The 15,749-nt window shown below is 52.5% G+C and overlaps 1 protein-coding gene across 1 annotated transcript; it reads left to right on the forward strand.

Annotated features, from left to right (window-relative positions):
- Positions 1-485: 485 nt before the first annotated feature.
- LOC122393272 lies at positions 486-2,053 on the forward strand. Its single transcript, XM_043389152.1, has 2 exons — positions 486-584; positions 1,203-2,053. The coding sequence occupies exon 2, from the start codon at positions 1,293-1,295 to the stop codon at positions 2,013-2,015; it is 723 nt and encodes a 240-aa protein (XP_043245087.1). The 5' UTR covers positions 486-584; positions 1,203-1,292; the 3' UTR covers positions 2,016-2,053.
- Positions 2,054-15,749: the final 13,696 nt, after the last annotated feature.

The following is a 15,749-nucleotide window of genomic DNA, read 5'->3' on the forward strand; positions in this document are numbered from 1 at the left end:
AATAATTGGAAAAAAGCCAAAGCAGGGGAGTAGTTTTCCTTTCAATATAGGTCGGAGGGCTGAGAGTGAGCCGGTAAAATGTTCTCGAAAACACCATCAAAATCCCTAGGACTGTGCAATTCTCCCCAGTGTCTGCCAAAGTTCAGAGCCTGAAGCCCCGAAACGGAATTGGACCATACATCCCTTCGTCAAAGACGTTAATTACTAACTTGTGACTTTCATGGATTAACACCGATTAACTTGTGAATATCACGGTTTTACATTTCTGTTAACCCTACATGGAAGAAAAACATACTTTCGCATTTCGGGTAGGTTGTGAAATTGTTAGTTGTGCTTTTGGTTGCTCTTCTGAAAGCCTTATTGTGTCCATACGATGGCAGTCTACCGTTAATTATAGCTGCAAAGAAATTGTTGAAATATTCGCTTGACACGCGCTGTTTTTCCAGGACTCGGGCGTTCAACCTGCTGCAGCTGTTTGATTTCGTCACGGTCCAGCTCAGCAAGCACTACGCCAGGAGGGCGTGCGACGTGGCCAACGGCCGGCAGCGGGCGGCACCAGCCAAGAAACGGGCACTGTGACGCAGGTATTTTGCATGACACGAGAACTGATTAAGGTCACATAAGACAGCTCGTTTTCCAATGCTGGTCCCACCCGTACTGCCACATGGCTGTGCAAAGTGACCAATGCAATCGGCGCACCCCTAAGCACCAATAAACCACATGGCTGTGCATTCACACACAAGAGTCTGTCACTGTACCGCTGTGCCACTGTAGGGCCGCGTGGTGTTGGCGCTGTGTGCCACATCTCGTGACTCGTTTCGCGTTTTTTCTTGTTTCTTCTTTTTTCCCTTTGGGGGTCTGTTTTAAAAGGCCAAGCTGACAGTACTGGGGCGAATGAACAGGTTCGGATTTTCGTACAAGTAACCGTCCGTCAGTTTATGTTGTACAGTCTGTCTTAAAAGTCCGCGAAAAAGCAACGGTGGATCCATCAAGCCTGACCGAGGAAGGGCCTGCTCAATTTGAGTCATCAAAACAATTGATATTCTCGTCCATTCCCCAGGTCAATTGGTTCGGTGACTTTCAAAGTAAAGCAGGCCTTTCTTCAGTAAGGCTTGATGGATCCACCGTCACTTTGCGCGGTACTTTTAAGACAGACTGTACATACGAATTTTACAGGATTTTATGTGTTGCCCCTCCCACAGGTGACGGAGTTCACCTATCAGGTGAAGTCGCTGACGTCGGTCGGCATCACCTACCTGGTGGACCTGAACGTCGGCGCCTGCACCTGCAGGATGAACCGGCGGACTGGCGGCTGCAAACACCTCCGAGCCGTGCGGCAGCAGACTGGCGCTGTGCCGGAGGCGACGGCGACAAAGGAGACGCGGAGGGCCTTGATGGACATCGCCATGGGGACCAGCCAGCAGCTGCCAGGCAACTGGTTCGACCCTCTGGTCGCCGAGCCGTCCACCTCGTCACCTCCTGGCCCCACGCCCGCCAGCGCCCCGGGAGTCGCGCAGCCCCAGCCGTCGCCGAGTCCCGAGGAGTACGACGACGACGCAATGGACTTCGAGGACCCCGCCGCTGCGGCGGCGGCTGTCAGTGGAGCTGAGCAGCGACGCTCAGATGACCGGACGCGCCAAACCATGGCGTTCATCCAGGAGTGGGCAGCCTTCATGTGCGAGGCAGTCGTCCAGGACGACACCTGGGAGAGGGCTGCCGCTGCCTTCCAGCAGAGGTGGGGCCAGCTGCCCACTGCTGGCCGCCAGTCCGCTCTGCACCAGTTTGGGGGTGCGCAGGGCTGCCGGCGGAACGCCACCCAGATTCCGGTCCAGCCGACCAGCACTGCCCGTCGCACCAGCACCAACGTGCGGGGGCGCGCTCGCTGGCCCGCTGGACGGCCGTGCCGCTCCGCGCGCACCGGGGAGCACGGCTACGTGGCAGCCTCCGCCAGGCGGTCGGCGGCGCCCCACAGCCTGGCCACCTGTGTTGACCAGAACCGCCCCCTGGGGCGCTGAGTGGTAGAGGTGAAGTGGGGGAGACCGGGGTAAGTTGGTGCCAGGGGGGGGGGGGGTAAGTTGGGACGGAAGGGATATTTCCAATACTTCTCGACAGTTGGCGTTCAAACTTATTTTGTACATGCACAGTAACGCCGTCTGTTTGTCAACGTGGTGTCGGCGCGTGCTGAGGTAAGTACTGTTAATAATCGCTACAAATGTGTTTCAGGTACCAAAAGTGATTTTCTTGCTGTGAAAATATTCTCTTCTAGTGTCGTTGTGTGTGCCTTTTTGTTTGCCGCAGGAGTACTGCAAACGTTTGTGTTTTGTCGTTAATGCCCGCATGGATTAGCGATGATTGTTCATGTGAAACATGAATAAAAATGTGTTTAGATAAACTGTTTTTCCTAGTGTACCAACTTGCCTTAGGCCCTGGCCCAACTGACCCCCCGCCGCGGGGTAAGTTGGGACATTGGAGGATGGCCGCTTTGATCAGATATGACACCAAGACGATGCTACCATCTCTCTTATATTAAGTCTTCTTTAAAAGATAAAGAAATCAGATCTCAGTTAATAGCCAACAAATAATGATGTATAGTTATACCGAAGTTATGACGCTTCAAGCAATAACTGGCTCAACTAGCGTTAGCGGAATGACGCAAAATTAGCAGGTGACCAGTGACCACTCCCAGTTCGCTAATATGTTTGCATCATTAACATACCTTCCACTATAAGCACGGTTTCTCAATCTTAACATAAAATATAACATCTTTTTTCATGTAATTTGCATCTCTAATATACCCCAGTCAAACTTGCATCACTAATGTAGTGGGGGACTTCTTGGGACGAATTAGTTTCTAGGGACTTACACATTTATGCTCATTTCCCCACATTTGTCGCCAGGGGGAGAATTCCCCAGAATTTTCCGCTAGGAGTGGCTGAGCCCTATGGTGAATTCAAAATACGCGTGCCGCCGTGATAGCCGGCCGGCCGCCCTGACACCGCGGCGCCGCCGCCGCTCGCTGCAGCCGTCCCGCCGCCGCACCGCCGTCACCCCGTCCAGACTCAGGATGAGTTGTGAGGCATTGTGCAGGGCGGGGCCGCGAGCAGACGCGGCCGGTGGTCGGTACGCGTGCCGCCGACGCACTGTAGGCCGGCAGCCCGAAAAAGCGCTAGAAATTCCCCCAAACTGACTGTCCGCAATATGAACAAAATAGGTATCATTTAATCCCAAATTGATCGAAGAATACGATTCCGATGCCAGTTTTTCCCTAAGGTCAAAATTGAGGTCGTCAGTTGTCACCAAACACAAGACAATTTAGGCTCTCTAGTGGCCACCACATTTACCGATTTTCATGATGATCTTTAGTGGTAATTTATTAGCTGACCAATCGTCGTTTTGAACGAAATTTCCTGTCAGACTAGTTCAGGGCACTGTTGTTCACTGTGCCAACATCATTCTTACATATTGCATCGCTTTTCTGCAAGATAAGCTAGCTTTTTGCAAGCAGCTGCAAGACGTAAAAAAAAAATCATATCTAATTTTTTAATTAGACTTTTATAAAAATGTGATTTCGAGCAGCTAAAAATGAACGTTTTATACTAGCCTCTGATTACTCATCTTTCGTTCCATATAGGTGCTTTGCGGCTTTTCCCTGCTACTTTTCGAGATATGCGCCAGTAAACCACGCGATGTAGGGGCAATTGTCACCTCGCCGCTCTACTGAAGGCCCGGCGCTCTTTAAAGCGCTGGAAGTTGTGAAAAACAAACGCGTATAATCTGAATAAAATATATGTCCCTGAGCTCAGAATTGAGCAACGCACAGAATGCTGTCAAAAATTTTGGGCCAAACTAAAAAAATTCAGTCATTATTAACCCCCAAACACAAGTCAGTGATAATCAACAACAACTTGCTCTTTAGTTAGACTTCTTGAGAAATGTTATTTCGAGCCGCTAAAAATGACCATGCCATACAAACCACTAATCATCTTTCTGTCATGCCTTACTCGCAATTCTTCCTAATGCCTGCTACTCTTCGAGGTCACGTGACCTCACCATTAAAAGTAAATGGGGAAATAATGAAACTGTTGTTTTTGCACATGGAATGATCTCAAACTATCTCAAGCACACGGAATCGTGATTTCATGCACTCCTTGCAAGATCCGATGCTTTACTTTTGTATTTTTGACCTTCCGTGACGTCATTTATGACGTCACTAAGGTCATAGGAGTGTCTCGTCAATAACTCATGATCAAATTGAGCCAGCGACTCGGGAAAGCCACCAATGGACTCAGAAAGACCTCCCGAATCGAATGATATGCAATACGACTTCCTTCGATTAAGTTCGTGGCCTGATGGGCTCTGACCTGACCTTGACTCGAGGTCAACACCTTAAGTTGACCTCACCCGGACAAAAAGTATACCATTCGACGCGCCTGAGCCAGGCGAACACGATGGTGCCAAAATCGCTGCTCTGCGGCCATTTTTTGCGAAATTATTTACCAAAAACCAAACCCTACTTGGGCTTTTTGACTTCACCTCAGAGGTAATCGGTTGACCTGGGACCTTAAAATCGGGTATCAATCGTTCCGTCTTGAAACGGCGCACACGCTTGTTTTTTTCCGCGAGGCTCTAGCTCCATTAGAGGCGAAACGAAGAAAAGGGGTCGTACCAACCCTCCCCCCTCGGCCGGCCGAGGGGGTGGGGGGTCCGACAATAGGTCCGGCGAGGGTTAAGCAGTCCCACTTCGTTTTTAGTATGTTTGCTTGTCACTGAGATCAACAACTCAATCACAGATAATTTCTAGCACTTTTCCGGGCCCCCGGCCCAGTGTGCGACGCTGCCGAGACGCAGCAGCGCCGCGGCCGCCACCGAGACCGAGATATAAATTAAAGACACGTCGTTTTAAGGCACGTAGGCCGCCAAGCTGGCGCCTTCAGCCACCTCCCCGCTACAGTGCAAGTTCGCACTCGTTTTGCACACGCCTTAAGCATTGCGTATAAAATGTGGGTCACGTGCGACCCCGGCAGAGTCTCACTTCGACCGTCGCGCTGTGCGCACGGACTGATCTGCCCCGCTCGACGCCTCGCCCGGCTGAGCGGGGACAGAGTACAGAAGCACGCGCGCAGACCGACTCTCCTGCGCGCAGCCGCGCCCGGCGGGGCAGTGTCAGTGCTTCAGATTGTACAGCGAAAGTGAATGGTGCTCCGTGTCTGCGTGTTTCATCTACCGGTTTTCTTCACAACTGCTTCCGCTTCTTGCTTCGCGTATACTTCAATAAATCCTCTACGGGAAATCTTCACGTCTATCTACAACTGTAAATCGCCGAACATCAAAAACCCAGGAGCTCACATAGCAGGCGGGCGGGCTACGAATGTCGCACAAACTCACCGAATAAAATACAGTCCACATCCAACCAGAAAAGAACTCCGAACGACAGTTTGTCGGCGACATTTGCTGGTCCTCCGGGCCGGATCCTGAACTATGGCAAGTGGAGAAGCAAGCCCGTCTCTAGAGCGAATGAGGGAAAGTGACAAAGAAGAAACCGCTGACATGGAAGAAGTACCAGCTGAACCAGCCGCTGCAGGTCAAGGACAAGCTGCAGTGACAACGGTCCAAGAGGAACCACGAGAAGGCCAATGCTCCAACGGGGAGTGGCGGCACCTCAGACAGGTGAGAGGTCGTCATCGGGCGGCTCTCACAAGGATTTTCCGGCGCGCTGAAGCTCTCGTGACAGATAGAGCTTCACGCGTCCAGTTTGGAAATATCCGCAGAGAAATGGACAGCGCTTTTCAAGCGTTGATGGCCGTTCACGAATGTATCTCTGGATACACGCAGAGTGAGGAAGAAAAAGAAAATGAGGCTCAGTACTTAAGCGAAGTTCGTACGGAGAAAGAGAGAATCGAGGAGAAAATCGAGACTTCCATGACAAGCACCACAGACGAACTACAGCTGACCTCTACGAGACAGACTGACTTCAGCAAGGATGGAGGAGGGCAACCTGAAGACGGCTTGGGACGCTCAGTGTCACGCATGACCCGTAGCGTCGCTCGCCGAGCAAGGTCACAGGTCAGTGGCAGCTCGGCGGCGGCCTCTCATGCATCAGCTGAAGCCAGGATATCATCCAAACTGAAGGAGTTGCGTGTGCGCCAGCTGGAGCGAGAAAGGACACGAGAGCAAGAGCTGCGCGAACAAGAACAAAGGATAAGGCAACAAGAACAAAAGATAAAGCAACAAGAGCAAGAACTGCAATACGAGAGAGACCTTCAGAAAGCCAGAGATGAAGCTGAAGCTGCCCGACTGGAGGCGGACCTGAGGGAAGAAATGGAAGACGAGCTCAATGCAGACAGGCGAGACGATTTTGTGGATGAAAATCTGGGAGAACCAATCACCGAGAAAAGCGTTTCTCAAAGGCCGAACCGCTCCAGATCACAACTTCGTTTCTCCGAGCCAGTCTCCATTACGCCCAGAGAACCTCTAGAACCTCTAACCGAAATCAGAGAAGAACCTCCGCAACTAGAACCTCCACGAATGGCGCCCAGTCCCGGTATGTCCACAAGCCAGACGTCATGGATAGATCAGCTGCGACCGACAGCTGCACCACGTCCGGCTCCTACGACATCCGCGTTCACTAAGAGCATCCCCCGTCTCCAGCTGCCGACCTTCTCAGGCAAGCCGTCTGAGTGGCCGCGCTGGATCGGACTGTTCCGAGCGCTCGTGCACGACCAGCCATCGCTCAGCGACGCGGAAAGAATGGCTCATCTGCAAGCGTCAGTGATGGGACAAGCGCAAGAAGCCATCGCTGGCATGTTATTTGACGGCAACCTCTACCAACAAGCCCTCAAAACTCTACAAGATCGTTTCGGCCGAAGCACGGATGTGATTAAGGTACATCTCGAGAAAGTGTTCTCGGCTGAACCTCCTCAGAAGAACAGTGTTCGATCGTTGGAGTACTTCCATTCCGCCCTGCACTGCGCAGTCACGCTCATGCAGGCCCAAGGATATGAGGCGGACCTGTACAGCACAGAGAATCTCCGAAGAACGGTGGTCAAACTTCCAGAATATCTAGGGCGTGAATGGGGTAAACATGTGCTCGAACTCCACCCAAGACATCCATCACTCATCGACCTGGACGTTTGGCTGCTGAAGCAGGTCCAAATTGCATCGCTCTGCCAAACCTCTGAAACGCCGAGTGACAGGCGGGGGAGAACCAGAGACCAGACGACTAAGCGAGCAGCGCATGCTACCGCAACTTCGTCACCAGCCTCTCCATCAACGGCACAGAAACCAGGTGGAAATGCGTCATGTCCGAAGTGCGGTGGTGAGCACAGACTGCACCAGTGTCGTGAGTTCAAAAATCTGGACGTCGAAAGAAGAATCGACCTAATATTCGACAAGGGACTGTGCCTCTGGTGTCTGCAAAGGGGACATCTCGCCAGAGAATGTCACAACACCAAGCTCTGTGGTGTAAATGGGTGCCAGAGACGCCATAATCAGCTGATACATGGCAGCACCAAACGAACCACGCCCCTCACCGACTGCTCGGGAGCCGTAGCCAGTCGGCCTGCCAATGAAACAACTTCAGCGGCAGAAGGAGAAGAGGTACGTGTGGTGGCTGCATCTACCTCCATCGGAAAGACGGGCGGAACTCTTCTACAAATCGTTCCAGTTCGAATTCATGGAAAGAAGGCAGGAACTCACCGTGACACCTATGCTCTTCTCGATTCAGGGTCAGAATCTTCCTTCTGCAGTGAAGCTGTGCTGAACCAACTGGGAATCACAGGACAAGACGAACAGCTGTGTCTTCAGACAGTGGAAGGAACTGGAAAACCTCAAGCATCAACTAGAGTGAAGCTAGAGCTGAGCTCTGTGGCCCCTGGGGAAACTCGAAGAATCATCGTGCCTGAGGCGTGGTCTGTTCCATCTCTCGACATCTCAATGCCGAACGTCTGCAAGAAGCAGCGGGAGAAGTGGCGTCACATCAAGGACTTGGACATTCCTCAGTGCTCCCATGGACAGGTGGAACTGTTGCTCGGAGCTAATGTCAGCGAAGCAGTCATCCAGCAAGAGGTCCGGGTGGGTCAACCAGGCCAACCGATAGCTGTACGTACTGCTTTTGGTTGGACCCTGACTGGCGCTGTGTCCGACCTGCACCCTGGAAAACATGGACGAACTAGAAGAGCGATGTTCATCCAGAAAGGCTCCGCTGCTGACGAGGAACTGGACAACATGCTGAAGGACTGGTGGACAACTGAATCCTTCGGAGCCAAGTATGAAAGGTCAGTGTCACAGTCGAAAGAAGACCGTCGAGCGCAAGAGCTTCTAGAGTCAACAACCACCAAGTTAACCGGCAACCGCTACGACGAGACTGGCCTCCTCTGGAAGACTGACGACGACACGCCGTTTCCAGACAGCAAGGTGATGGCTACAAAGAGACTACACGGCACCGAGAGGCGTCTGGTAAACGATCAAGAGAAAGCAGCAGCTTACCAGGCCACGATCGATGCATATGTAAAAAAGGGCCACGCCAGAAAGCTGTATAGGGAGGAGGCACAGCTCCGGCTGCCCAGACGCTGGTTCCTACCACACCATGCCGTGACTAATCCCAATAAGCCAGGCCGCTTCAGGATAGTCTTCGATGCGGCAGCCAGATCGTACGGAACATCGCTGAATGACAAGCTCCTGACCGGACCAGACCTGCTGAAGAACCTCACCGGCGTCCTGCTCCGTTTCCGAGAAGAAAAAGTCGGCATGGTGGCAGACATCCAAGAAATGTACCACCAGGTTCGTGTCATCGAGAAGGACCGACCTGCGCTCAGCTTCCTGTGGCGCGACCTGGATCAAACTAGAGAACCAGACATCTACGAGATGCAGGTGACCATCTTCGGCGCCAAATCGTCTCCAGCGTCTGCCAACTACGTCCTCCAAAGAACAGTCGCGGACCATGGAGAAGACTGCGGGCTGCTAAAGAAGGCCGTGGAAACTGTGAAGAACAGTTTCTACATGGACGACTTCTTACGATCAGAAGAACATGAAGATGATGCATTGAAGACGACGAAGCAGGTGACAGAGACACTCTCCCGAGGCGGCTTCCATCTATCCAAGTGGGTAAGCAACTCGCGGCGCGTCCTGGAGAGCATTCCCCGAGAGAAGCGCGCCCAGCCGGAACAAGACCTCACAGAAGCGGAGCTGCCCACACAAGGTGCCTTGGGAGTGGTCTGGGATGCTGAAAAGGACAGTCTGAGCTTCAGATTCCGAGACTCAAGCGTCCCGATGACAAAGCGGGGAGTCCTCCAAAGGACTGCGTCGATCTTCGATCCTCTGGGGATCGCCGCGCCCTTCGTCATCGGAGCCAAAATGTTCATGCAGCAGCTCTGGACCAAGCAACTGGACTGGGACGACGAGCTGGATCGTGAGGAGCAGAAAGAATGGGAAGAATGGCTCCAAGAACTGCCAGCACTGAGAAACATCAGTGTCCCACGCTGCCTCCGTCCGACATCAAGTGACACAATAGCACGTCAGCTTCATGTCTTCTGCGACGCATCAGAGGGAGCGTTCGGAGCAGTCGCTTATCTCCGTACGACCTCACCAGACAGCACGCATCACTGCTCGTTCATCATGAGCAAGACACGAGTTGCACCGCTGAAGAGACTGTCGATCGTCAGACTGGAGCTGCAGGCAGCAGTGCTCGCAGTGCGCTTGGTGGACGCGCTCCAAAAGGAGATACCAGATCAAGTCAAGAAGGTCACTTACTGGAGCGACAGCCGGGTCGTCCTGCAGTACATCAGCAACGAGAGCAGACGATTCCATACATTCGTCTCAAACAGAGTGGCAGAAATCCACGACCTGTCAGACAAAGGTCAGTGGCGTCACTGCCCAGGACGACTCAACCCAGCTGATCTGTGCTCCAGGGGTGAGACAGTGAAGGAGCTCGCCGACAACCCTCTCTGGCTATCCGGCCCAGACTTCCTCCGAGGCGACGAAGAAGGGTGGCCAGAGCAGCTTCACGTTCAGAAGCTGGCTGAAGAAGACGTAGAAGTGAAAGTTGGAGCCTTCGCCACAGTCACGGTGAGGGATCCAAAGGCAGCACTGCCGACACCGAGCAAATTCTCGTCTTGGACAAAATACAAGCGCACGGTGGCCTGGATCCTGCGCTTCCTCCGCAACTCGAAGCTGAAAGGCGAGCAGAAGCGACAGCGAAACCTAGGCCCACTGACCGTGTCAGAGCTCCACGACGCGGAGAAGACCATCCTCCAGATGGTGCAGGCGGAGGCCTACAGGACCGAGCTGCAGCAGTTACAGGCGGGTCAGCAGCTCAACAAGAAGAGCGGCATCGCCGATCTGTCACCAATTCTGGACGCTGATGGCATCTTACGAGTCGGGGGGCGACTAGAGAATGCCCCACTGGACGAAGACGCTCGCCATCCCATTCTACTCCCAGCAGGTTCTGATGTGGCGAGGATGGTCATCTACGAAACGCACCGTCAGCTCATGCACGCCGGCGCAGAACACACCCTGAACGAAGTTCGCCAGAAATTCTGGATTCCGAGGGGTCGTTCGCAGGTAAAACGAGTCCTTATCGACTGCGCCATCTGTAGCAAGAGAAGGGCGAGACCTCAGCCTCCAAGAATGGCCGATCTTCCCGCTGACCGGTTTAACACCTCCCATCCGTTCAGCTTCGTGGGGATCGACTATTTCGGGCCGCTCACAGTCAGGCGGTTCCGCAAGACGGAAAAAAGGTACGGCCTGCTGGTGACGTGTCTGGCCACGCGAGCCATTCATCTGAAAGTGTCCAACAGCCTGGATACTGACAGCTTCCTGATGGCCTTCCGACGGTTCGTGGCACGCCGAGGTCGTCCAAAGAAGGTTTTCTCCGACAACGGAACAAACCTGAAAAGCGGTGAACGTGAACTCCGAGAGGCACTAACACAGTGGAACCAGCAGAAGATCTCTGACGAGCTGAGCCAGCAGCAGATCGAATGGTGTTTCAACCCACCAGCCGCGAGCCACATGGGCGGAATATGGGAAAGAATGATCGGCGCAGTCAAGAGAGCGCTATCAGTCGTGCTCGGCGGCGAGGTGACAACAGACGAGGTGCTGTCAACTGTCTTCTGCGAAATAGAGAGCATGATCAACAGTAGACCGCTGACACACGTCACAGACGATGTGAGAGACCTGACAGCTCTCACACCGAACCATTATCTCTTGGGGAGGGGAAGCCGTTGTCTTCCCCCTGGAGTCTTCAGCAGCCAGGATCTGCACTCCAAAAAAAGATGGAGGTACGTTCAAGCACTGACGGACCATCTCTGGCGAAGATGGAAAAGGGAGTACCTCCATACCCTGATCCACAGGAGAAAATGGCAAGCTGACCAACGGAACCTAGCAGTCGGCGACGTGGTGCTGCTAGCAGAATCTGACACGCCCCGAGGTCACTGGCCGCTGGCGCGCGTGCTGCAAGTGTTCCCGGGGCCTGACGGCCGAGTCCGCGCCGTACAGCTCAAGACTGCAGCAGGTGGTACGTATACCCGGCCTGCCACGAAGGTGGCGCTTCTGGAACTTGCCCCGTCGCCCCCTCAGCCATCTCATTAGCCGACAGAACGCAAACAAGAAATGATGCTGGCTGGCTGTGGACTGTCGAGCCCTCGCCCCTGAACCAGTTAAAGTAAGGAAGGCTGTTGTGCGTGTACGTGCTTACTGACGCACTCACTATTCATCCGTGTTTTGCTTTGTGAATATGAGCCTCGTAACTCGCGCATAACGGCCGTTCGTGTTTGGTAGTTTATTCGATTTAGGCGTGTAAATCGTACTTGTTTGAACGTCTTTGTCGGTGATCGTGTCATTTTGTGTTCTCCCTGTGGTCAAACACGGGGGTGGAGTGATGTCACCGACGAAAGTGTTCGGACCAACCCGCGCTACCGCTGTGCCGCCGTGATAGCCGGCCGGCCGCCCTGACACCGCGGCGCCGCCGCCGCTCGCTGCAGCCGTCCCGCCGCCGCACCGCCGTCACCCCGTCCAGACTCAGGATGAGTTGTGAGGCATTGTGCAGGGCGGGGCCGCGAGCAGACGCGGCCGGCGGTCGGTACGCGTGCCGCCGACGCCGCCGAGCCGCAGTAGCGCCGCGGCCGCCACCGAGACCGAGATATAAATTAAAGACACGTCGTTTTAAGGCACGTAGGCCGCCAAGCTGGCGCCTTCAGCCACCTCCCCGCTACAGTGCAAGTTCGCACTCGTTTTGCACACGCCTTAAGCATTGCGTATAAAATGTGGGTCACGTGCGACCCCGGCAGAGTCTCACTTCGACCGTCGCGCTGTGCGCACGGACTGATCTGCCCCGCTCGACGCCTCGCCCGGCTGAGCGGGGACAGAGTACAGAAGCACGCGCGCAGACCGACTCTCCTGCGCGCAGCCGCGCCCGGCGGGGCAGTGTCAGTGCTTCAGATTGTACAGCTAAAGTGAATGGTGCTCCGTGTCTGCGTGTTTCATCTACCGGTTTTCTTCACAACTGCTTCCGCTTCTTGCTTCGCGTATACTTCAATAAATCCTCTACGGGAAATCTTCACGTCTATCTACAACTGTAAATCGCCGAACATCAAAAACCCAGGAGCTCACATAGCAGGCGGGCGGGCTACGAATGTCGCACAAACTCACCGAATAAAATACAGTCCACATCCAACCAGAAAAGAACTCCGAACGACAGTTTGTCGGCGACAACCATGGTGACCTGACCTTTCACGTGATCTAAAAATGACTTGACCTAAAAATGACCAAGATATTTTCTTCGTTATTTTTGAAGCTGTTTCGAGTACCGCTTACCGCGTGTCGCTACGTGGCCCAGGAGCCGAGTTAGGGGGGGAGGAGGTGTCCGAACACAATCTTGCGCCGATCACCGATCGAAACGCGGTTGTCGCCGATCACCGCGGTTCTCGCGGTTGTCGGCGCGGGTTTAATACCTTGACTGGCATAGAAATGATCCTCAGATGTTTTGAATTGTACTACTAAAAACAAATTAAATTAAATAAGCTAAAAAAATAAGCTAAATAGGGGAAAGTGGGGTAAGATGGGCACCTTAACTTTGGAGCCATTTTTCGGCCGGTTAGAAACATCATAGAAACGGGAAACTGAGTGAAAACCTTTTTTTTAGACATTTTACTTCCATTTGCCAGAAGATGAGACCTAGACCTGATTCAACCAATAAACTGAGCTATTTTTGCAAAACCTTGCAAAAATCCGTCTTACCCCACCCCATGGGGTAAGACGGTCACATGGGTATAGGGCAAGACGGCCAGCTTCTTTCACCCACCAGCACAGCTCGCAACAAATGCCCGAGATTAGCCGCATGTGCTACAGTCGCTCGTTGGTCTCAAGTGCTTCGGGAATGGCAGTATACGAGATTCGTGCAGAAGGCGTATGCTGGTATATAGGCCCTAGTTCAGAAGCCATGTAGAATCGTTTTTCACATTCATTATTCGAGAATAAACTGTGCCGAAGGAATATTGCTAACATGTCTGTAAGCATCGGAATCGAACATATTCTTATTAGAAATGCTTCTTTTTCCTACAGCAACAAAAATGTTTTCACCATTACAGACCCATTGAATTCATAGTTGCCCGTCTTACCCCAAACTCAATGTCAGAAGTTCAGCACGATTTTTCTCTGTGGACAATTTGATGGAGACAAAGCAAATCCACGGTAAATGAACACTGGTGGCATATGAGTGTACCACAAGTGATTGCGAGTTTTTAACTCTATAGTGCTGCACACAAAAGCTTGCACAATACGTTATGGATGTTTTCAATGAAATGAGTATTTTAAAGAAATCAAAATAAAAGATTATCGAGTGAACACAAATTCATCAGACTTCAATGGTGGTTTGTAGTGGGAAAGGCAATTCTGGTCCCAATTTTTCTCGCTCGTAGCGCTATTGGTTTGGTCTGCAGAAGGGGTGCCAGTCTTACCTACCCTGACCGTCTTACCCCACTTTTCCCTAAATTAAAAAAAAAAACATCAAAAAATTGCAACTGAACAACTACAATCTGAAGATTGCACATATCAATTGTCATTGCTAAATGTCCATAGATAAATATTATTTTTTTAAAGAAATCTGGTTAGTCTGTGAAACACGGAACAAATAGAGAATGGACGCGTTTCGATTATTCGATCGTCATAAGCAAAATACAAAGAAAACGAGATATCTTGTTTGCTTTTTACTTAATATATCATGCTGATGATGATTGATTAATCGAAACGCGTCCATGCTCAATTTCTTCCGTGTTTAAGGTACTGCTTGGCTTGTCATTATCAATGTACAGAACATAGAGTTAATCTACTGCATTTCAGTCGCGAATGCACATTTTATCAGCGCTGCTGAAACATGTGCAGTGCTTTCCTCGCGGGATGTACGCTCAAACCCAATAATGCTAATATGAAGACAGACATGAGCTTTTGTGGCACCTTTTTGTGAGCCATTAAAGTAACTAATTCGTCAGTCATATTGTCTTTCTAATTGCTATGAATTACTTTTAGCATTTAGATGCTTAGACATTTGACTCGATTTATAAGGAAGAAGTAAACTTTTGCTATAGGTCCGATCCATGGCTAGTGGCTACATTCCACGATAAAGCTTCCTCAGGAATGGAAACACGAAACGGTGTAAGCAAGTCGTAACAGTATCTATTTAAGCATTGAACAAAACCAACACAGCTTTCCCAATATTCAGACTTTTTCGCTCCATCCCTCCCCCCCCCCCCGGCATACGAGAAGCGACAGGACGTTGCAAAACAGGCTCGAGTCTCTGGCTTCCGGGCGGGCTGAGAAATTCCAGGCAGGCTATATAGCGGGCATCCCTATGAGTAGTTCGTGGCAGCGTTGCCCCCGTCACAGTTGTGGCACAATTTCTCACCGGCCGTAAGTGACGCATCACCCAGAGTACGCTGGAGTCGCCGGCCGGTCTCGTCAGTCATCAGCGGCGGTACATGGAACCGGCAGCCCGGCCCGCCCGACTCAGCGGCCGGCCCGGCGCGCCGTGACCCACTCCGGCCGAGCCGCCGCCGCCGCCGCCGGTGCCGGCTCCCCGCCGCTGCACCGCCGCCTCCGTCCCCGGCCACTGTTCACAGCTCCCCTCGGAAGGAGCACAAGTTTAGTGCGCCGCCGAGCCGAGCCGAAACCCCCCTCCCGGTCCTTGTGTTGTGCCGGCTAAAAAGAGAATCTGGTGGCGGCCGGTGTGTGCGTAGTGACGCCGGCGCGGCGCGGCTCCGCGCAGGGCGCTGACCGGAGTGGCCACGTCACCGCGCGTCCGCCGAACCGGCGGAGAAAGCATTGAAAGTGGTACGGCCGGCGCTGCGGGCCGGCCACCAGGATCCGCCGCGCGCACCGACAATTACGCAGCCGATTCAGCCGAATGGCAGTTCACTTTCCACACAATACTATCTTAAAACGCTTTCAATGAAGAGTTCCTGCAAAACCGTACCGTTGGAAAAATAAGTGAACATGCTAGTCTGCTATGGCGTATTTAAGTCGCTAGAAATGAGTAACGAAAACGGCTTATGTAATCACCATCAGCTGTGTCCCAGTGATTTTTAGAAGAAAGTACAGGGTGATCATTTCAGCAGCGGCGGAACACCTTCAATTAAGGGGGGGGGGGCACTGCCGAATTTCGGTCCCATTCTTTCCATGCAACGCCTTTAGGGCTAATGTTAAAATGCCAAAATCAAAAGGGGCACGGTGCCCCGGTGCCCTCCCCGTTCTGCCGCCTATGG

The sequence above is a fragment of the Amphibalanus amphitrite genome, unplaced genomic scaffold, assembly GCF_019059575.1.
Source record: "Amphibalanus amphitrite isolate SeventyFive unplaced genomic scaffold, NRLGWU_Aamphi_draft 000527F_arrow, whole genome shotgun sequence".
In the NCBI taxonomy this organism is placed as follows: Eukaryota; Metazoa; Arthropoda; class Thecostraca; order Balanomorpha; family Balanidae; genus Amphibalanus; species Amphibalanus amphitrite.

Excerpts from the sequence above, each read along its gene's own strand:
- LOC122393272 (XM_043389152.1), top strand. The coding sequence starts at position 1,293 with ATGAACCGGCGGACTGGCGGCTGCAAACACCTCCGAGCCGTGCGGCAG.